The 21,893-nt window shown below is 39.8% G+C and overlaps 1 protein-coding gene across 2 annotated transcripts in view; it reads left to right on the plus strand.

The window, feature by feature from the left end:
* Positions 1-200: 200 nt before the first annotated feature.
* Positions 201-21,893, plus strand: part of MYB (MYB proto-oncogene, transcription factor) — a 31,448-nt gene continuing 9,755 nt past the window's right edge. The window contains exons 1-15 of one of the 2 annotated variants that reach the window (XM_037520434.2): positions 201-436; positions 4,680-4,797; positions 6,883-6,954; positions 8,423-8,515; positions 8,764-8,984; positions 10,652-10,886; positions 12,111-12,191; positions 12,463-12,567; positions 13,849-14,097; positions 15,264-15,629; positions 17,134-17,276; positions 18,328-18,442; positions 18,532-18,657; positions 19,438-19,548; positions 21,193-21,300. In XM_037520434.2, the coding sequence (XP_037376331.1) occupies positions 414-436; positions 4,680-4,797; positions 6,883-6,954; positions 8,423-8,515; positions 8,764-8,984; positions 10,652-10,886; positions 12,111-12,191; positions 12,463-12,567; positions 13,849-14,097; positions 15,264-15,629; positions 17,134-17,276; positions 18,328-18,442; positions 18,532-18,657; positions 19,438-19,548; positions 21,193-21,300 (2,166 nt within the window). In that variant the 5' untranslated portion in view covers positions 201-413. The remainder of the gene's footprint in view (positions 437-4,679; positions 4,798-6,882; positions 6,955-8,422; positions 8,516-8,763; positions 8,985-10,651; positions 10,887-12,110; positions 12,192-12,462; positions 12,568-13,848; positions 14,098-15,263; positions 15,630-17,133; positions 17,277-18,327; positions 18,443-18,531; positions 18,658-19,437; positions 19,549-21,192; positions 21,301-21,893) is intronic. The other variant, XM_037520435.1, reaches the window with a different exon arrangement.

The following is a 21,893-nucleotide window of genomic DNA, read 5'->3' on the forward strand; positions in this document are numbered from 1 at the left end:
CCCGCCCGGCCCCGCGCCCGCCCTCGCCGCGCGCCAGGCGCAGCGCGGCGGCCCCGCCGGCCCCAGCGCCCCGCGGGCGGCAGCCAAGGCGACCGCGGAGGCGGCGGCCAGGGCGCGTGCGCACTGCAGGGGCGCCAGATTTGGCGGGAGGGGGAGTGTCCAAAGCCCTTTGTTTGATGGCATCTCTGTTTACAGAGTTTACTCTTTAATATCAACCTGTTTCCTCCTCCTCCTCTCCTCCTCCTCCGCGGCCTCCTCCTCCTCCGCCTCCTCCGGCTCCTGAGAAACTTCGCGCCGGCGGTGCCGAGCGTCGCCGCGGAGCCGCGCAGGGACGCAGGGAGGCGCGGGCAGCGGGAGGCGGCAGCCCGGTGCGGTCCCCGCGGCTCCCGGCGGAGACCCGCGCCCGCCACGCCATGGCCCGGAGACCCCGGCACAGGTAACGGGGCGCCGGGACGCCGGGGCGCGCGCGGCCGCGGGCGGGGCGCGCGGGGCGCCGGGCGAGCAGGTGGGAATTCCTTCCCCGACCTTCCGCGGGGCTGTCAGAGGCTGCGCGGACCCGGGACCGCTGCCCCAGCGGCGGAGACGGATGCGGGGAAGGCTCCGGGAGGGGCGCGTGCCGGGACCCCGGAAGCGCGCCCTCGGGCTCACTTTGCAAGTTGCAAGGGAATGCGCTTCCCCGAGGGCCGGGAAGCGGCGCCTTCCAGCCCGGGGCGCGCGGCGCCCACCTGCCCCGGGGCAGCCGCTGGGTCCCCGCGAGATGCCGCGCGCGTCGGGGAGGGAGGCTCCGCGTCCTCGCTGGATGCATCGCGCTGGGCTTGGGCTTGGAAGTGCAGAGCATATGGCAGAGACAGGGAAAATGCCGGCTCGTTTGGTAGCTGCAGGTAGTTCATTTAAATTTCATTCATTCTTTATGGAGGCGAGGTGGAGAGTCAGCTGACAGGCGGCTGGAAAGAAGGTTGGGGGGGGAGGAAACGGTACATTTGCAAATTGTTTTAAGTGTTCTAAACGCTCTTCTCTGGAGGTTATTTCTAATGCAAACATTACACACACCCACGCGCGCGCGCGCGGCACATGTCACTGCACTTGGGGAGGCTCGTGGAGAGGGCGAGCAAGGGAGTCCTCTGAACGTTTCGGCCTGAGCGAGAGGAAGGAGGGGCGGAGGAGGGAGATTCTCGTCCCAACTGTCAGTTGCCGGCGCCCCTGCCTCCCCGGGTCTCTGGACTTCCCAGCCTGGATGCTCCACGGCTCCCAGCGGGGACCGGGTGAGGGGCCGGCTTGGCGGCGGTCGCGGTGGCCGCTCGGCAGGAAGGGTCGGGCGGGCAGCACCCGAGGCCGCTGCCGCGCAACGGGGACGCGGTCCCTCGGGTCCTCGCCCTGCGCAGAGGTCCGGGCGCGGCACGCACACGTGGGCGCCGCCGAGGTGGCCGCTCCTCCCCGCGCGCAGCTCCCGCCGCCTTAGGTGGCCTGCGCGGGGAGCGGCGATCGCAGGACTCTCGCGAAGGGGACCTGGGAGGAAGCCCTGGAGGCAAAGCAGATGCGCTCCCCGCTCCTCTGGTCTGACTCGTCCTTCTGTGTTTTTGAACCGGCGGCCTCTGGTCCCCGCGCGGTGCTGGGAACGCGCCAGGAGCGTGGGCGTGGGTCCTGCAGCAGCACCCTGGGGCCCGGCCTGAGCGAGCCGGGAGCAGCGCCAAGGCCTAGCTGGGCGCCGGAGAAAGGGGGGGCGACGCCGGGGTTGGGGGTGGGGGTGGGGACTTGGTGCGGGCGCCCCAAGCCTGGCTCTGGGTCCGGCCGCGCGGGGTGGAGGTGCCAGCGCTTGGAGGGGTTCACCTTTGCCCGGAGACTTAACTGTAGAGCGGCCGAGGTCACTTGTCACTTTTTAAATTTTTATTTTAATTTTTTGAACTGGGGAGATGAGGAGGGAGCCGGGAAGGGGTTCGGGGAGGAGACGTAGTGGAGGCTTCGCGGGGATCGCTGCTGTCCCCGCGGGGCGGGGCCGCGCAGGTTCCCCGCGACTCCCAGGTAGCGGAGAAGGGAGGCGGCCCGCAGGGGCGGGAGTCTTGAATCTGCTGCAGGGGGAAGAGAAACCCGCTTGCGGGCTCCTAGCCGTTTCTTGCAAGGCGAGCGTCAACTCGGTAGGGATTATTAACCAGGTCAGCGAAATGAGTCTGAACCCCTTTTCTAGAATCACGGTAGTGGCCACAAGACACTTCCTCCCGCTCCCCTCCCTTTTCCCAACCCCCAACACCTCTTTTCTTTTTCGTTTCTCTGCACGGTTTGTTTCCTTGATAGAATGTAATATTCATAGTTGTACTCTGGTAACCACACCAGGTCTGGCAGGTGGGGGAGTCAAGTGCATCAAGCCTGAAATCAACTTTTGAAAGTCCTCTCTGTCTGTTGGGTGAGATCTTGTCAAAGCAGATAAAGGAAAAGTTATTTCAGGTCCTTAGTAGAAATTAATCATGTTGTTTAAGGGGCCGGGACGACTTAGAGCAAGGGTATCGTATGCAACAAACTCAAAAGCGAGTCCCGGTGCCCAGTCGGCTGATGGACCCGGGAGCCAACAGCTTGAGCTGCCTGGGGCTTGCCTTGCTCCCCTAATGGCCGCTTCGAGACCTGCACAAGTCGCTCACCACGTTTCCCCCCAAGACTTTAGTTTTGCATGTCTCTGCTTCTGTGCTTACTTTTTAAAAGACACAGAAGACTACGAATTATCACTTAAGAGCACCGGAAAGTAGTTCAGAAATGGAATCCAGGTCCTTACTAGGTGCAGGCAAGGAACTGAGGTCCTGAGAGAGAGGAAGTGAAATGCCCAAGTCTGGCAGCTAGGTGGGGGCAGAATTAGGACTGGCACCTTTGCCTCCAGAACCCTAGTCCACTTTGGTAGCTGTTCTGTCTCACCTGACGTTGCTGCCCCCTATGGGCCACTGAATATGTTGCTTTTTCCTCAGTGTTGAGCTGTTCCCGAGAGGTGCCCAATTACTGGTTTGGAAAATGTAGTCATCAATTCTGAAAAGATCATCTCCAGATCCAGTCAAACCTGAAAAGTTAAGTTGAGTTGAATCTGTGATGCTACTTTCAGATTTCTGTGGTTTTCTTCGTATCCCTGATGTTTCACCAAGGTGCCACTGCGTTGGGGGCTTTCCAAAGAGTTCCCTATGAGTCTTTAAGAAAATGCTGACTTACAGCGCTGGGCTTATAATAGCTTTTTTTTTTTTTTTTCATCTTACGATGATTGTGTTTTTTTTTATTAAGGAAAAGCTGTTGTAATTATTAATCAGAAGTTCTTTAGATCCTGTTGTTGACAGTGAGAAACAGGATTAGGCTCGTGTTTAAAAGGATAGACACTAGATGAAAGAAATTATAGATCATAAATATAGTTTCGTGGCCTTTTTTGTGGTGGTATTTTAAGTTTGGAACACATCCTACTTGTCACCCTGCTTCCTGGTCTTTCAAATTGTTGCCCAAAATAATAGTTTTAAATGATAAAATCTCAATTTGAGGATTTTTGATAAACACTTTTGCTTTATTTCTAGAGGTCAGTGATATGTATTGGAGAGTTAGCTTGGGAAAACAAAACCTGCCGTGAATATAGATTTCATTTAAAAAATCATTTACATTATGATACTGGTTTGTATTGTTATTTGCTTTGGACTCAGCTTGATGGATTCTTCAATGTTCCCATGGCAAATTTTAATGAAGTTTCTAAGATAGTATAATTTTCCTCATATTAAATTTTATCACTAAATATATAACAAAAGTAAACTGTGTGACTGTAAAAATTATTCTCGTCTATTTAGTATATGAGTAATAGGCATTAAGTATAACATTACTTCAAAAGTTATGAGTTCTTTTTAAACCCACCTGAGGGAAATCCCTTAGTTTTGAATAGGTACGTTTTAAGATACCTCAGATCCTAATTAGTCAGAGATAGAAAAAACAAAAGTGTAAGTAAGATTCTGACTATCAAGTGGCCTAGTTATTCTGGAAACTGAGTATTGTCAACATGACCACAAATTGGATCAACCTGGCCTGGAGTTTTGAGCTGTTTGATAGTAATGTTATTTACAAAGCAGCTTAATCACTTGATGGCCTTATCTGTCCTCAGGTTTTTTGATCTTTTCCTCTTAGGTTCTCTTAATCTTCTAATCTTTAAGGGATGACTATAATTATATTGTTGGGTGTATTACTTCTTGATTTTTTTTTCTTTTAATATAATACCAGTTCCTATTGCAATGACACAATTGGGTTATTTATTTTATTTGGGAAATATTATTTAAGCGATATGTTGTAAGCCAAAGATTTTGAGTGTGTACTTATATAAAGGATATGGACTCTCATTCCTTTAATTGTCCTTAACATTGTTTTAAACTTCACCTTCATTGGTTGGAAGGTTGCCAAAAGTGTAACTTGTCACTGGCCTAACAGTAACAGCAGGTTTAAACATGCAGAGCAATAAGAAAGTGCCAGGTCCTTTGCCGTATCTGTGGATACCAATAACAGCAGAACCAGTTTACAGAATGAGAGCAATAGAATGCAGAAAACAATCTTGTTGTGCCAGTTCTCAGTTTTATCTTTGTAACCTTTGAAAAGATTGTTGAGGAGCTTTTGTGTATGTTTTGTAATTCGATCGTTTAAATCTTCTTGTTTTAGTCCACAACTGCCTATTTTTATTTCTGCAGCATATACAGTAGCGATGAGGATGATGAAGACATTGAGATGTGTGACCATGACTACGATGGACTGCTTCCCAAGTCTGGAAAGCGTCACTTGGGGAAAACCAGGTGGACCAGGGAAGAGGTAAGTACTAACATTATCAAAACATGGAAGAAAACCTGGAGTGTAGCAAATTGTGTAAAACCAAGTTTCAGCTAAGGTAGAGGGGCTCCAAATCATTAGGCTCTTCAAAATCTTGTCTTCATTTGCATGTGCAGCATAGTTAGCACTTATACTCCCTCATGTATGCTGTGTCAACTGTTTCCAAGCTATTTGTTCTTTTCTGAAGGTCTTCTCCTTCCCACCTCCTGTTTCATCTGTTTCCCTCTACCTGTTCTTTCTTGACTTTTATCTACAACTTGTTCCTTCTTTATCACCCGTGAGGATACCACCTATTCTGTGATGCCATCCCTAGCTTTCCCCAAGTTGGATGCATCCTCCAGCCACTGGATGCATGTTCATGCTTATTGTTGCTGTAACACATATGCCTCTCCAGTAGACTATAAATCTGCTGAGGGCAGGGCAGTTGTTCAAGTATGTTCATTTTTGTGTTCTTGAACTCAGAATTGCTAGACATGGGAGTAGAATACAATAGACCCCCCCCCTTGTCTACACTTTAACCTTCTGCAGTTTTAGTTACCCATGGTCAACCACAGTCTGAAAATATTAAAAACAATAAGCTATTTTGAGAGAGAGACACACATGTTCACATGACCTTAATTAAAGTATATTATATATATTATATTTATTATTGCTGTCAATCTCTTGCTGTGCCTAATTTATAAATTAAACTTTGTTATAGGCATGTGTGTATTGGAAAAAAGCATATATAGAGAGTTATTCTAGCCTCAGTTTCAGGCATCTACTGAGGGTCTTGGAATGTATCCCACTCTGTTAACAAAGGTTCCCTGAACAAATTAATGAATTACTATTTCCAAAAACAAAACACTCATAGATCTGGTCTCATTTTAATGAATTCATTTAACATTCTTGTTATATAATATTTCATAGCCACATACATGAATTATCTGGCCTAAAAGCATTCAGTAGTGGATGGAGATATATTTGTTTCTCAAATTTCTTTTTCTTTTTTATCAAAAGCTTGATCTTTATAGGAATGAAAAAGTAGTTAAGGAGCAAAATTATTAATGTATAGAAATGGTTGCTTTTTCTTTAAAGTTCTCAAAAAATGCACCTAATATTAGAGCGTTTCATGTTAGGGTACATTGAATGGACTCTTACTCCATTTAATTCCACCCTACTTTTACCAGAGCCCCTTTTGATGTCCAGGTAGGATTTCCAGTGAGGTCCATAGGAAATGCATAGTTTACCCATGGAAATTGTGTACTTGAATGATCCTTAGTGATATAGCAGTTCTGTCATTGACTCTGGCTTCGTAAGTCCCATGTCTTGTTCCTACCAGGGACTCATTGTGTGTGAAAGTTTTCTTTGCAGAAACAGGAAGGTGCTTGTTAGCTTGAAAGAACATGTTTACATGGACATTTGTGAACTGAAAAGTTTCCCCTTGATGTCTAGTGTCTTTGTGCTTTCATAAGTTTGGCCTCATTTAAATTGTGAATATATTAATACAAAAACTAAATTATTTTCTTATATCATAGGTGCCTTCAAGTTTAAGAAGTGTGATCTTCTATTTTTTATGTGAAAGAAATTATACTAACAAATTGTGGAAGTTCAGCTACTTGTTACCTGATTTTCTGTCTATTGTCATAGTTCAACATCTACTGGATCTAACTTTGGAATTAATTTTTACTCACAAATTAAAACTTTCAAGTGTTACAATATATTAAACACTCAGTGTGCCAGTCATTACACTGAATGTTTAACATAATTACCTCATGCAATGTCCGAGTAACCCTACTGACATCCGCATTTCCATGGTATAGATGACAATATTTACGCCCAGAAAAGCAAAATGATATACCAAAGCTTAGGCAACTAATCAATAGCTGAGTACAGCTTCAAACTCTGGTCTGTTTGCCTGTAAGTGTATGTTCTCCACCAGTATGTTATATCAGTATCTGTTGTAGTTGGATGCTCTTGAGAGGTTTTTTTTCTGGATTGGATAATGGTATTGTTCTCCTCCTTGACTCTAACAACAGAGTTTACAGTAACTGATTGATATACTAGGATTACCTTTAAATGTCTTAGGATGAAAAGCTAAAGAAGCTGGTGGAACAGAATGGAACAGATGACTGGAAAGTTATTGCCAATTATCTCCCGGTAAGTTAATGAATTTTTTGTCTCTGTAAAAGGAAATCAGCCAAATATTTAAATAAGATATTCTCGAAGAGACTATTAAGATATTACATATATGCTCATTTGAAGAAATAGGGGAGGAAACACCTGATCCATAACTTATAGTTTATATTATATACCATTAATGTGATATTTCTAAATAAACAGTTAAAGTATAACATTTTTAGAACAATTTTAAACATTTGCTTCTTATTTTATCTTTTCATGTATTTGGATAACATAAATTATTATCATTCTGATGATTTGTCATATGGTTGATAACTAAACTGGTGATATTTCCCCCCCAAGTTAGCTTCTTTTAGAGTCCCTATTTTTGTCATATTTTTGTTAACCCAGTTTCAAATTTTGGAGTCCTTCTAGACTTATTTCTCTCCCTAACCCCTACAATCAAGTGTTTGCTAAGAAATATAGAATTCCTTTGTCTTCAGTTCCCTCTTTTCCTTCTTCCATAAGTTAAAACCCCTTCCTTGGACTACTCCTCCTGGACTGTTACAATGGCTTCCCTGCTTACAGTTTTTCACTTTTCTATCCGTCCCAAGCACCAGTGGTAGATGGAGCTTCCTATAATGCTGCTATATCTTATCTTTTCAAAACCAACAACCGTGACTTAAATTCTCACCTATTATGTAAACTGCCTCAATATGGCACCCACAGGATCTCCCATGTGGCCCCAATTTACCACTCTAGTTTTGTTTTTTACTTCCTCTCTGTAAGCACGTTTGGTTCAATTCATTTCTGCTTTCTCTCTTCTGGGCTTTTGTTCCTCATGGCCCTGTCTTCTAGAATGTTCTATCCATATGTCAAAGTCTATATCAAGAGTTATTCAGGACTCCTCCTAAGGAAACATAGTAAGTCATAAGGAGATGCTCCTTTTCCCATTCCAATTTTATTTTGCTTTGGTCTTTTCATATGAATGAAATTCTGTCTTAATATGAATCAAATTCAGGGTCCTGTATCTCTTATTTATCTTTGTTCCTTCTGCAATAGTAATACTGTGCTACTGAATTGAAGGGCATCCCCTAGATTGAATGAGAAGCAAATCTGAGTCATTTATAGTGGGTATCCATAAGAGTCCAACATTAATATGGATCTCTAACAAGTCTTAGTCTCTGTCCATGTAGCTATTTCCAAGTGCAACAAACTCAGGTTAAGCTTAAGTTACATTGTTAGCCATATGTATAACATGATGATCATTTGTTTCTCATGGCAGAATTGTTTTCCTCAGGAGGCAGTGCTTCTGACTTTAGATGTTACTTTGTATATTCTTACACTGTAAATAATGAGGGATGGATGGGCTTGCCAAACATGCCCTAACTACTCTTGAATGTTTTCTCCATATGTTGTCTATGAATGATTCATATTATAACAAGGCCTTCATGTACTTATCACATCATGCCTATATAACAGTGAATACTTAATCTTATTTGCCTAGAATCGAACAGATGTGCAATGTCAGCACCGATGGCAGAAAGTTCTAAACCCTGAGCTCATCAAGGGTCCTTGGACCAAAGAAGAAGATCAGAGAGTAAGTTCTTTCTTCACAGCTGTATGAATCACAATTAAGAATTTTCCCTAAACATCTCTGTTGAATGTTTCCCAGCTGCAGGAGACAGGTAAAGTATGCAAACAGAAAGCAGAGGACTCTATTCCCGTATTTCCAATGAATGAAAGCCGGTTTTTAGAAATTTTCTAAAGCTCTTGTAACACTGAATGATTACTCTGACTCATTATATGACATTAAAACATAGGTTATTTTTGTGTGTTTATCTGAAGGTGATAGAGCTTGTACAGAAATACGGTCCGAAACGTTGGTCTGTTATTGCCAAGCACTTAAAGGGGAGAATTGGAAAACAATGTAGGGAGAGGTGGCATAACCACTTGAATCCAGAAGTTAAGAAAACCTCCTGGACAGAAGAGGAAGACAGAATTATTTACCAGGCACACAAGAGACTGGGGAACAGATGGGCAGAAATCGCAAAGCTACTGCCTGGACGGTAATAATATGTACAAAATATATTAATGGGCATGCATAAGGGAGTGGGTATTGAACATTCTGTTTTAAATGTATGGTGAGTGACTTATATATTTTATCAATCGTAAGTATCCATACGTTTTAGATTCACACCTTTTAGAACTAGAGGAGATCTTAATTAAGGTTTATCTGGTCAAGGACTTCCAGAATCTACCCAATAGTGAGCCTTGGGCCAAATCATTGAGGTTTCCTTGGCCTCAGTTTCCCCATTTGCAAAGTGAGTAAGAACCTATTTCATAGGATCAATGTTAGTATCAAGTAAAATGAATGCCAAAGCATTTTGTAAACTACAAAACTCTAAACATGTAGAAGGAGACTGAGGATAGATGGTTTCTCTCTGGTCTGACAGATTTCACACAGCTGCTTAAGTGACCAGAAGGAACTTGGCCACCATTTTCCTGATACAGTGTTCATTTCATTATACCACTTGAGGAAAGAAATAGTGTATTTCTAGAATCATCATACTGCTTCTAGGTTTTAAAATGTGTCATAGCTTTTTTTTTTTGATGAAAAAGGCACAAAAATCACCTTATGAACCATCTCTATGGAAGCTCATTTGTGTCCCCTCTTATAAAGTTATGACAGATTTTGTTTAATTTGGAAACATAATTTTTTACTTACATTTTACATTAAAAAAAGTAAGATGGAAAATATTTTCATTTTTGAGCTTCATAACCCAAAAGTGGAGAAAGGATCATTTCAAAGAAGCCCATGACTCTGCTGGATTGTGTAGTGTTCTTTTATGATATTCCAAAGAATATCATTGCTCATGATTCAGTATAAGTTTAGAGAATTCAAGAAGTTAGTAAAAGGAAGCTTTTTATTCTGCATGGTCTGAGAGGATATGCTGTTGATTCTTCTAAAAAATTAAGGGGCTAGTGAACTTCCTCTTTCTTTAGCTTACATCCCCCCATCCCCGTCGAAATAGTAAAAGAGAGGCTAAAACGGTTTTTTTGAATTGAGAAACTGTTTTCCTGAAAATTGAAAGACTTTAGTAAAAATGCTTTGCAGTATGAGAACATATTGGAAGTTAGCACTGTTCCCTTCTGAATCCCGTCTTTCGTTCTCACCCCTGTCTGGTCATAAAACAAATGGGGTGGTTTTGAAAAGTGGAAGTTTTGTGGGATTTTTGGTGCTGTTGTTTTTTGATTCAGAATTTCTGGCTAGTGCCATTCAAGATGAAGAGTGGACAGAGAGGTGACAGCAGCAACATTATCATTCACCAGACTTTATCGAATGCCTATTGTGGTAGGTAGGCCTTGCCAAACCACACTCAAATCAGTAATTTTCTAGACCAGCCAGAACTTTTAGTTCTACCACAAATAGAAAAAAGCATCAGTGTTGTGTTGAAAATACTCTTTCATGAAGGAATGAAATAGTTAAAATATCTCAAAATTTATAGAAGACTACAAACATTATATATTTTTAATTAGGGGAAATCTTTGGGTTTTTAATAAGTATTCAGGGAAACATGGTTTTGGGAGGTAGAGATCAAAGCAATTTAAAAAAAAAAAAAAGACTCTTAGTGGACCAAAAGGTCTCTGTTAGAAACAGTTTTCTGTCAATTAACTCTAATCTGAATTGAAATTTTTGTTTTGTAATATTGTTATGTGATATATTTCTGTGCAGAACTGATAATGCTATCAAGAACCACTGGAATTCTACAATGCGTCGGAAGGTGGAACAGGAAGGTTATCTGCAGGAGTCTTCCAAAGCCAGCCAGCCAGCATTGGCCACAAGTTTTCAGAAGAACAGTCATTTAATGGGTTTTGCTCATGCTTCACCTTCAGCTCAACTCCCTCCGACTGGCCAGGCTTCAGTGAATAATGAGTATTCCTATTACCACATTTCTGATCCACAAAATGTAAGCCATTCCTAGGGATTTGGCTTATGAGAAATGGTTATGTTAGCTCAAGGTATTAAGATAAACTTGCAGTTGCTACTCTTCAGAAAGTATCCAAAACATGATCATGATCAATCCCCACCTACACCTTTTGAAGTAGACAGGGCTAGATATTGTCATCCCTGACATGTGTTGAGAAATGAGGATATTCAGTGATTTGTCCAGGATTAAACAGCTGGCAGAAATAATGCAGACTACAGTCCAGATTGTGTGAGCCTAACTTCCTGCTTCAACTCTAATTCGAAGTTAGCTTTTAAATATAAATCTACCTCATCAGGCACTGCTAAAGAAGAATGAGGGAATGAAATTACATTTGTAGTCTGTTTTTCACTTTCAGAATGAAAGTGAAGGGAACATTGCATTTAAAGTGAAGATGGATTGACACTGAAATTGGGCAGATGAAATTTTAAGTTTGATTCGAGTGGTGATTCAGTGGGAATGTCGTAATTGGTTCCCTCAGTGTTCATCTTCTGTGAGTCAGGAGCAAGTGTATGACACCATTCTTTGATGTCTCCTTTTAAACCTCCTGTGGACCAATATGAGCCCTTCCTCATTTCTAGGTATTTGTAATGAGGGAAAGAAATATTCATAATGGTTGGACAGAAGAATAAAGAGGAAAAATAAAAAAAATTTTCATCTTAAGACTAACAATAATAAATGATGAAACTTACCTAAGAAAATAGAGCCCACATACAAATTCTATGCAAAACATATTCATAAGTAGTTTTTACTCTCTATGTGTTCCATGCATTTGACTACAGACTCTGCAGAAAGGTCTCAGATGAATGATCTACCATAGAGTATCTGTGGTTTTTTTAACTAAAATTCATTATTACCAGAAAATCATTTTTATGTATAAACAACTACTGCTATCAGTTTTTCCCATCAAAACTTATATATTCATGAATGTATTTTAGATTATGTTTTTTGTTGTGTTTTTCTTTAATCAAAGAATACTTCCTATGAGGATTGGCAAGCACTTTAAGTTTTGCTCCTTATAATGTTTTAACTCTATAGCTATTTTTAACAGGTCTAGCTAAAATTTCAAATTAAAGTTTGGTTTAGTGAACTTTTTCAATGAAGTTTTTTTTTTCTTTCTAGAGCAAAATTCAGGGAGCCAAGTCCCCTGAGGCATAGATAATAGTGAATGACTAAGCCTTTGTCTGCTTTGCCTTTGTGATCTAGGTCTCCAGTCATGTCCCATATCCCGTAGCGTTACATGTAAATATCGTCAATGTCCCTCAGCCAGCTGCTGCGGCCATTCAGGTGAGAGCATTTTGAGACTATCTCATGGAGAAAACTCATGTGCTGTGAGAGGCACAGCTTATTTCTTTCACCTAAACAATAATTTTCACCTGAATTTGCTTTGGAATTCTCAGCCTCTCTGATGTTATAAATTGAAATAACTCACCAGTCAGCGTGTGCTCTAGTCTCAGCTAAAACTCTGGGTCTGTGGTGCCTGGGAACTGCTGGCCACAACCATTGTATTTACACCTTTTGATCAGAGTTTTGTCTTTTTCTTAACTTTCACTTTCAGAGACACTGTAATGATGAAGACCCTGAGAAAGAAAAGCGAATAAAGGAATTAGAGTTACTCTTAATGTCAACTGAGAATGAACTCAAAGGACAGCAGGCTCTGCCAGTAAGAACATGACAGTGACCTTATGCTTGAATGGGAGGTGTGGTGGGGGGAGGAATGGATAGTAGCTTTGCTCCAGTGCTTTTTTGTGTCTTTCCTTTTCTTCTAAATATGACACCAATCAAGACTCTATATATCCATTAACAATGTTTAAACATGTAATAAAATATAGCTGCTACCAGGAAGTAATACCTTGAAATTAGTACATTTTTGTTACAATAGAGACTCAGTATTCAATTGTGAGTGTCATCATCAATTTTTCTATTTTCAATAAGACTAAGGACTGTAATCAATTTCAAGACTAGCCAAGATAAAATGAACGAAAATTTGCTGTCTTTTTCCCCATGAAGCTGTGTGTCTGGTTCCTATTCCTTTGATTTTTCTCTTTCTTTTCTTAACCTAGATTTTCATAATTCATAATTTAAAATCTGATTTGATGGAGGTTCAGTATATACATGTAAAAAACATCTGTATAATCTCTCCATAGATAACATTAGGAATTCTCTTTTTTTTGCATGCATGAAAGCTATGTGAGCCATTACTGAATTTTGTATCTGTTTTAATGATTGGACAGCAAAACCTTATATTTTGGATAGTACCCAAGAGAATAAAAGAGCTGTGACACCTAGTAGGTATTCTTAGGAATAAGGTTCTTTTTTGGTTAAATAATAAAATGATGATGTGTCTAATGTCCAACCACTTTTTAACTCTAGTTAATGTTTTGCAATTTCTCCTGTTGCATGGTCATGCTGAAAGGAGACTTCTGTTAATTTGCTCTTCTGCTTTCCTAACCACGTTGCTTTGGCAGCCCTTCATGGCATCAGTGCAATCATAGCATTAGAAAAGGAAAGAAGCAGCAAGAATATATGCAGATGAAAGCGAATCTATTGAATTCTCCACCCTTTTCACAACTTTGAATTAAGAACAGGGCATTTCTTAATTCATGGCATTTATGGTGCTATTGGAAATTACATTCAAGTAGCTTTTTAAGACACTGCATGTGAGAGTTGGCATGCACATGTCAATGTAGTCCCTCTAGTTGCAGTTTTATGATGACAATTAAGGTAATCATGTAGATGGGACTCTTCCACCATCAAAAAGCCTGGTCTTGCATTGGTAAAAGGAAACATCTTGACAACTGTTTCAGAGGCGTAAGTTTTAGATGATGCAACTGCTTTTATCTTTCCTCCAACAGCATCTAATACCTTGTGCAATTTTATTGCTAAGTTCCTTCTCCCTTTCTTCTCTCCACTCTTTCTTTATCCTCCCCACCCCCCGCCTTAGACACAGAACCACACATGCAGCTACCCCGGGTGGCACAGCACCACCATTGCCGACCACACCAGACCTCATGGAGACAGTGCACCTGTTTCCTGTTTGGAGGAACACCACTCCATTCCATCCCTGCCAGTGGATCCTGGCTCCCTACCTGAAGAAAGCGCCTCTCCAGCCAGGTGCATGATCGTCCACCAAGGAACCATTCATAATGTGAACATCTTAGAACTTGCAGAAACAATTCAATTTATAGATTCTGTAAGTAGATGGGTTAAGGCAAGTTCATATTTTTGGAAGGGGAATTAGGAAACCCATTTCTTTAATCATTGCCATTTTCTGTAGTAAATATCACATTATTCAGCATATATAAATGTAAAGGTGAAAGTATGACTTTAGTCTTAGTGCATATGTTTTTTCAAAGATCTAATTTCACGGCTACCTAGCTCCTCACACTTTTCCTTCAAAATGCGTATTTTTTTAAATAGTGAAGTTCAGGATCTATAAGTAGGGCTTGGGTCATGAGAAAGATGTATGAGTTACTTTTAACTTATTTTTTTTTTTTGGTTGCATTTTGTTATTTCTTTTTTTTTTTAAGATTTATTTATTTATTTATACAAGCACTGGGTACAGTCAGAAGCGCAGGAGGGTGAGAGAATTCACCAGAGCCAGAGCAGGGAGCAGAACAGGCAGACTGACGAAGTACACTGCTGAGGGGAGCAGTGGGTGGCAGGAGAGGTCTGCGCACCATGTGGGACCCTCGCCGGGGGCCGGGGATCGAACTGGTGCTGCAGAGGCTGCTGGCAGCTTCGCAGCCCAGCGCTCAACGGATGCGCCACCGGGGAGGTCCTGCATTTTGGATAGTACCTAAATAATTGTGTTTACTCAGAGCTTATGACTTCTTTTTTTTCAGTGTATTTGAAATGACAGTAAATTCATTGGTGGCCCATGGTTTTCTCCACAAAACGTTGATTATTGATGAGCAGTCCCAGTTGGTTCACTGAGATAAGCCTTTGGTGAAACAAAGCTGAGTTCAGCACCTCAAAAGCAGACCCTCAATTCAATTCCTTGGTTTCCCCATTAATCAGAAAGCACTTATTGCATGGCCACTGGACAAGGAACAAACATTGCCCAAACATGCTATCTAGAAAAGTTTTCCTTTTTTGCTTTGAGTGCCATATAGTTGAGCGATAACTGGGAGGTCCCTGCGGCTTGCTAGGGGAACCAGCCTCGAGGCAGCTCGGCTGACCCTCTCATGAAGAGCAACAGCACAACTGCTAATCTTGAAGCTCTTTCTCAAGAAGTCAAATGAGCAGCCCAGGTGTTTTCTTTGCATTCAGCATGTCTTTCTCAGTGCTGTGTTTCAGGTGATGGCACACATCAGGCACACACTGTCTCAAAATTCTGCGCCTCCCACATTGTTTCAGGATTCTTCAGCATGGTGTGAGCTCAGCAGTTTTGAATTCTTTGAAGAAGCAGATTTTTCACCTAGCCAACATCACGCAGGCAAAGCCCTACAGCTTCAGCAGAGAGAGGGCAATGTGACTAGACCTGCAGGAGAGCCTAGAACGAGGGTGAACAAACGCAAGTTGAGTGAGGCTTCGCTTGACTCGCTCAAGCCCTCACTTCCTGCGAGGCACAGCACAATTCCACTGGTCATCCTCCGAAAAAAGCGGGGCCAGGAGAGTGGCCCCTTAGCCACTGGAGACTGTAGCTCCTTCCTACTTGCTGACGTCAGCAGTTCAACTCCCAAGCGTTCCCCTGTCAAAAGCCTACCCTTCTCCCCCTCACAGGTAGAGCAAATTTCTGCACAGCTGTTACTAATTTTCAACAGACACTTGAGCCTTAATAATCTAGAAACTAATCCTTTGGAACAAATGACTAATTACTGATACCCTCACTGATTTCATTTTGTCCTTGAATCTAGCTATTGCTAAGTCATACTGTCTCCCCAAGCATATAGGCTGTTAGTAGGCTGACTGATGATTTTGTCTTCATTCCCTCTCCTTTTGGTGATTTGGAAGATGGTTAGTTGCATGGGATGTGCTTTTATTTCCTCCAAAACCAGAAGCTAACATTCTGTCCCTTTTTCTCCGCCCATTCCTTCACTCCTGTTAAGTTTTTTAACAGTGTTTCTGCCTCTTTGTAAACATTATTATGTGAATCACTTCCCCAGGGGAGGAGCAGCCAAACTATGTTTAGATAAGTTTGGGATGCAACTAGAAATTCTAATGGTTCCAGTGTAAAGTGGGAAAAATTTTGGAAGAGGATGAGGAACAAAAGCTGAAGTGAAATAACCTATGTTTTAATTTCAATTTCTCAACATTGACTCTTAGAAGTTGTGCCATAATATTTGATTAGCATTGTTTTTGCAAATGAAATTCTTGTTGCATATCTTTTTTTAAGCATCAAAATTGTAATTCTTATGAGTGATTTGTATTGTTTTTAAAATAATTGAAGTGAATAGATGATTTGGCACTTTAAAACAGTTTTCCAGTTATGTCTGTTGAGGTTTTGTTTTTTTTTTTTTAAGAACATCTTTCACTATGAACAAATCATGTGCCCACCAAAAAAAAAAAAATCTTATTTTTTGCTTGTATTTTCCAGATTGTGTCCTGGAGAATATTAATTCTGCAGGATTTTGATAAATATTTCAGACAATCATCTAAATATATTTGGAAACAGTGAATTAAAAAAGTTAAAACTTAGTTTCTTTACAACAAGACCTTTAGGAGTGCTTAATAAATGGATGTGCATTATGAATTTCTTGAAGAAGATTATGATATGTAGGTTACCCACATTTATATTACCTTGGAACTGTTAGAGGAACACCTATTATTTTCCCCAAAATATCAGTATTCTGAGAGACACTGATATTCAAGAAATTTCAACATAATGTAAACCTATAATAATGGTTTGTAGATGATTAGAGAAAACAGGGTCATAAAAGGGAGATAAAATCAATTTCCAAAACATCACTTTAACACTTTTAATGTTAATAAAGAGTGGCAGATATAGTATAGTTACTATTTTCTTAGAATTTTGCGAGCTTTTCATCATTAACCTGAGATTTTATTTCTTGGAAATCACTCAAAATCTTGGGTGCTCAACTGAAATAAAACAATATCCTGTCCAACACTATATACTCATTAACTTCTTTGTCATTTTGTGTAGTGAGTCAGTAAAATATATTTACTGTTTAAAAGTTGTGATTTTTTAAGTTGAGCTCAATAAAGAATCAATGTTTAGTGGGGTTTTTTTTTTTTAACTTTAAATTTTCTTTTTTCCCTTGTGTAGTTCTTCAACCCTTCCAGTAACCATGGAAATTTAGACTTGGAAATGCCTTCTTTAACTTCCACCCCTCTCAATGGTCACAAATTGACTGTTACAACGCCGCTTCATAGAGAGCAGACTGTGAAAACTCAAAAGGAAAATACTATGTAAGTTTTTGGTTTAAGAATAATTAATCTTATTTAATTATATATATAATTAATAGTACATAGTTCCCAAGTGTCTGATACATATATGTGGCTTTAGTCACATGAACACACTTGTATGTACCTTGTCACATATATTCCCACATTGAATATGTCTAGCCCAAGCATAAAGGTGGAATTTGGGAGTATAAACTAAATTGCCTTTTGTAGTTAACTTCAAAATTTCCTGTATATATGCAGAGGGAGTTTCATATAGTTTTTCCACTCAGTTTTTCTGTGTATTTTCTGTTGGACCTTTTTTTCTTAAGTGAAAGCAAGATTTTCAAACTTCTTTCATCTCTTATTGTAAGCTTCTGAATAGGAATGAATATGACTCTTAGTTCATATTTTTTCAATCTTATTTTTTTCTTTTGGAAATTTATACATAAATAGGACCTCTTCTGACATCCCGAGGAATATTATGATTAGAAATTAAGGAGTGATTAAGTAGTCATTTATTTTCAGTTAAGCCTTAACCAATTCAAAGAAATGGCAGAGACCACCAATGTAAATTTTAAGAAACCATTAAATAAAGTGAAATTTTATTATTTCCAAGTATAATAAAAGTATTTATAAAAGTTTTTATAAGTATTTATAAAATACTATACTAAGTATTTATAAATACTAAGTATTTATAAAAGTTAGTGTATGTTCCTATTGTGGGCCCTGTTTGAATGAATACATAAATTTGTACGTGAGTGACATCATATTGTCACAATGCTTATGGTCATTATAAAGACCAATGGGGTACTAACTTGTGTTCAAAACCATTAAAGAATGATGAAAACTATTCTAATGCTCATAGACTTTGGTGTGTAATATTTGGAAATATTTGAAAATATGTGCTGTCCTATTGTCTTTTTCCTAACAGTACATATATTAGCCAGCATACCCAATTCCAGATCAATTGAGCTTACTGCATACAGTAGAAAAAAATATTAAATTTAATAGGTGGAGCAGTGTAAGAAATATATGTTATTTTTAATATTGAGCCAACCTTGTTTTCTTTTTAAAGCTTCAGAACTCCAGCTATCAAAAGGTCAATTCTAGAAAGCTCTCCAAGGACTCCTACACCATTCAAACATGCACTCGCAGCTCAAGAAATTAAATATGGCCCCCTTAAGATGCTAGTAAGTTTTAGCAAAATTCTTAGACTTACTGGATGTGGTGATACAAAAAAATTTTCCTCTCATCCCAACAAACACACTCTTCTCTTTAGCCTCAGACACCATCTCATCTAGTTGATGACCTACAGGATGTGATCAAACAGGAATCTGATGAATCTGGAATTGTTGCTGAGTTTCAAGAAAATGGACCACCTTTACTGAAGAAGATCAAGCAAGAGGTAAACAGGAGATCCTTTAGAAGGAACAGCTGCGAATCTGGCACTTTAGTCCCTGTGGGCGGCCCTGATGTGTCTGACTTCACATCAACTAACAAGACCAATTTTCACAAAAGATTTTCATACAAGATGCAGTTAGGAGGTAGTGTCAAACCCCAGGCCTTTGACCTTTCATTTGGGAAGCCACACCCCTTTTATCTGCTTCATGTTTGAACAGAAAACAACTAGAAAGGATTCAGAAAAAAGAAACAGCTTTTTACTGATTGTTTATCACAGATATATATATATTATATATATATATATTTAATGCATAGTATAAAATAACAGGCATCTAACTAGCAAGGATCAGAGTTTTAACTTGGTGACAAGGAGTCACCCCAACAGATTAGATTAATCCCTCTTAAATTTATTTTCATAACAGGTAAATGTTTTAGAGACTGCCAGAAAATTCCCTTTTTTTACAGCTTTACTGAAATGTAACTGACAAAATTGTAAGAGATTTGAAGTGTATAATGTGTTGATTTAATGGATGCATACTTCATTGAAAGGATCCCACCCCACTGAGCTAATTAACACATCTATCATCTCACCTCACATACATACCTTTTTTTATGAGAACACTAGCAAATTTCAGTTATACAATACAGCATTGTCAATTGTTGTCACTATGTTGTACATTAGATCTTCAGGCCTCCTTCATCTTACAGAAATTTACTGGAGACTAAATTTTTCATGGGTAGGTATAGTGCTAAAAATAATAAAGCATTTCTTGTGTGCTTTTAGGTGGAATCTCCAACTGATAAAGCTGGAAACTTCTTCTGCTCAAACCACTGGGAAGGGGAGAGTCTGAACACTCAGCTTTTCACACAAGCATCGCCTGTGGCTGATGTGCCAGTAAGTACATGCCCATGTGTTATGCGATGTGGGGGCCTCACAGAATTCTGAGTGTGGCATGTGGCTTCCCACTCTTTAGGACATCTTATTTCTAAATACTCTCTCTAGCATGATTATTTGTTTAGGATTATTAATCTTGACTTATGAAGTTGAGATTTTGTTTACATATTGGAAACAGATTTCATTCCATCGCAGACTTTTTCAATTTACCCTCTATGATTTGAGAATCCATCCTAAAAATCTGCTGCATGAATATACATATTTCCATGAAAAAGGAATGCTGAATTTTATATTTTCCCTTCATTTATTTGTCTTCTATGTCATCTTTGCTAATTTGTCTTTTGTTTCATTTTATATAGCATCTAATATAGTGCCAAATATGGTGACCATAGTAGATATCCTTTATTGTACCCAATATTGCTTTGCTTTGGTTACCACAATTTTTTCATAGAGTATATATTTTAGGGTAGTTTTAGGTTGACAACAAAGTTGAGAAGAAGGTGCACAGATTTCCCATATACCCCCTATTCCTACAGATGCATAGCCTTCCCTATTATCAAAATCACCTGTCAGGGTGGGACATTTGTTTTAACTGATGAACCTACAATGATGCACATCATATCACCCCAGTGTCCATAGTGTATACGCTTGTTGTTGTACGTTCTGTGGGTTTGGGCAAATTTATAGTGATTTACATCCATCACTGTCCTAAAAATCCTCTGTGCATCATTGAATTCTCCCTCCCTCTTTCCTAACCTCGAGAACCATTGATATTTTTACCTTCTCTATGGTTCTGCTTTTCCCCAAATGTCATATAGTTAAAATTATACAGTATGTAGCCTTTTCAGAATAGTTTCTTTCACCTATTAAATGAACTTAACTTCCCTCTTTGTCTTTTTTATGCCCTGATAGCTTATTTCTTTCTAGTACTTGGTTATCTGCCCTTCTAAAGTTTATAATTTGTGAGTGTTGCCCTTTTCTCTCGAATGGAAAATCAGAGCTAATAACAGTTGCTAAGATTTATTCAGTACATACTAAGTAGTAAGTATTATTCTAAGACCTTTAGCTGCATTAACTCCTTTAATCCTCACAACAACCCTACAAGGTTGGTAGCATTATCATTTCCATTATACCAGTAGGGAAACTGAGGCCTACAAAGGCTTAGTCACTTGCTCAAGATTATATAGCTAGTAAGTGGGGCTTCTGGAGTGGAACTCAGAAAGTGTGGTTCTACATTCCATACTTTGAACCATTATACTATACTGCCTTTAGTTTGTAGCTCTAAAGTTGCATTGTACCATTATAGGAGATAACTCTTACCAGAAACTCACAATCTTTCACTTTTAAGAGCATGTATTTATTAATTTATTTAGCAGATGTTTTTCGAGTGCCTACCTCTTTCCCAGAAATATGTGGGGCCCTGAAACTTTGTTTTGGTGTTGTTTGCCATGATGGGAACTAGGGTTAGTGTATAGTTGAATTCTCCTTCTAATTTGTTAGGAAGAGAATTTCTGGCAGATACTTGTATTATTTTTATGATAATATGTACCACCTTGTAGTAATCGATTTTCTAAATTGTTAGAATTGTGTCAGCTCTCATATTATCTAACCTCATTTAAATTTCAAATTATTCTTTCCCTTTAGAATATTCTTACAAGTTCCGTTTTAATGACACCGGTGTCAGAAGATGAAGACAATGTTCTCAAAGCTTTTACAGTTCCTAAACACAGGTCCCTGGCGAGTCCCTTGCAGGTAATCACCGTTCTAATGTTGGTATCTTAAAAGTCATTTGCTGAAAAATTGTCATCTTTTTTCCAAAAAAAATTTTAGACATGAGAAGGGTGATGCTTTGAAACAATTCTTGATGTCTAAAAAAACCTAAAATTCCTTATTACTGCTCATTACATGCTGAAAAGTTTTATTAGAGCAGCTTCCCAAAACAGGATGATATGAAGCATTTCTTTTCTGTGACTGTGGCTGGGTCAGTATCTCCTTTGGCTTTTAAGAATTTTGTGCCATTTATTGGCTAGAGTTTACTCTTCATTCCAAAATGTTTATTATTGAAGCTCTCTCACTAAGCCAACAAAGCTCAGACATTGTCTACATTTTAAACAAAATTTAAAATTAGCTAGCTAGAAAATAATTGCAATGTATTCTACTGTCAGAATAAGAATGTCAGCTGTCACTGTTGTCTGTCTTAACTGTAGCCAACCATCTGCTGCTGGGTTTTACATGGAGAGAGATTTCCCTTGTAACCCTGAAGTAGGTGTATGTTGATGAAACACAACAAACTCCAAATTAATCCTGAGCCAAATGTAAATAGGAATGCAAATTTGCTCCCCTAA

The sequence above is a fragment of the Talpa occidentalis genome, unplaced genomic scaffold, assembly GCF_014898055.3.
Source record: "Talpa occidentalis isolate TD23 unplaced genomic scaffold, MPIMG_talOcc4v2.1 talOcc4.2, whole genome shotgun sequence".
NCBI classification, from domain to species: Eukaryota; Metazoa; Chordata; class Mammalia; order Eulipotyphla; family Talpidae; genus Talpa; species Talpa occidentalis.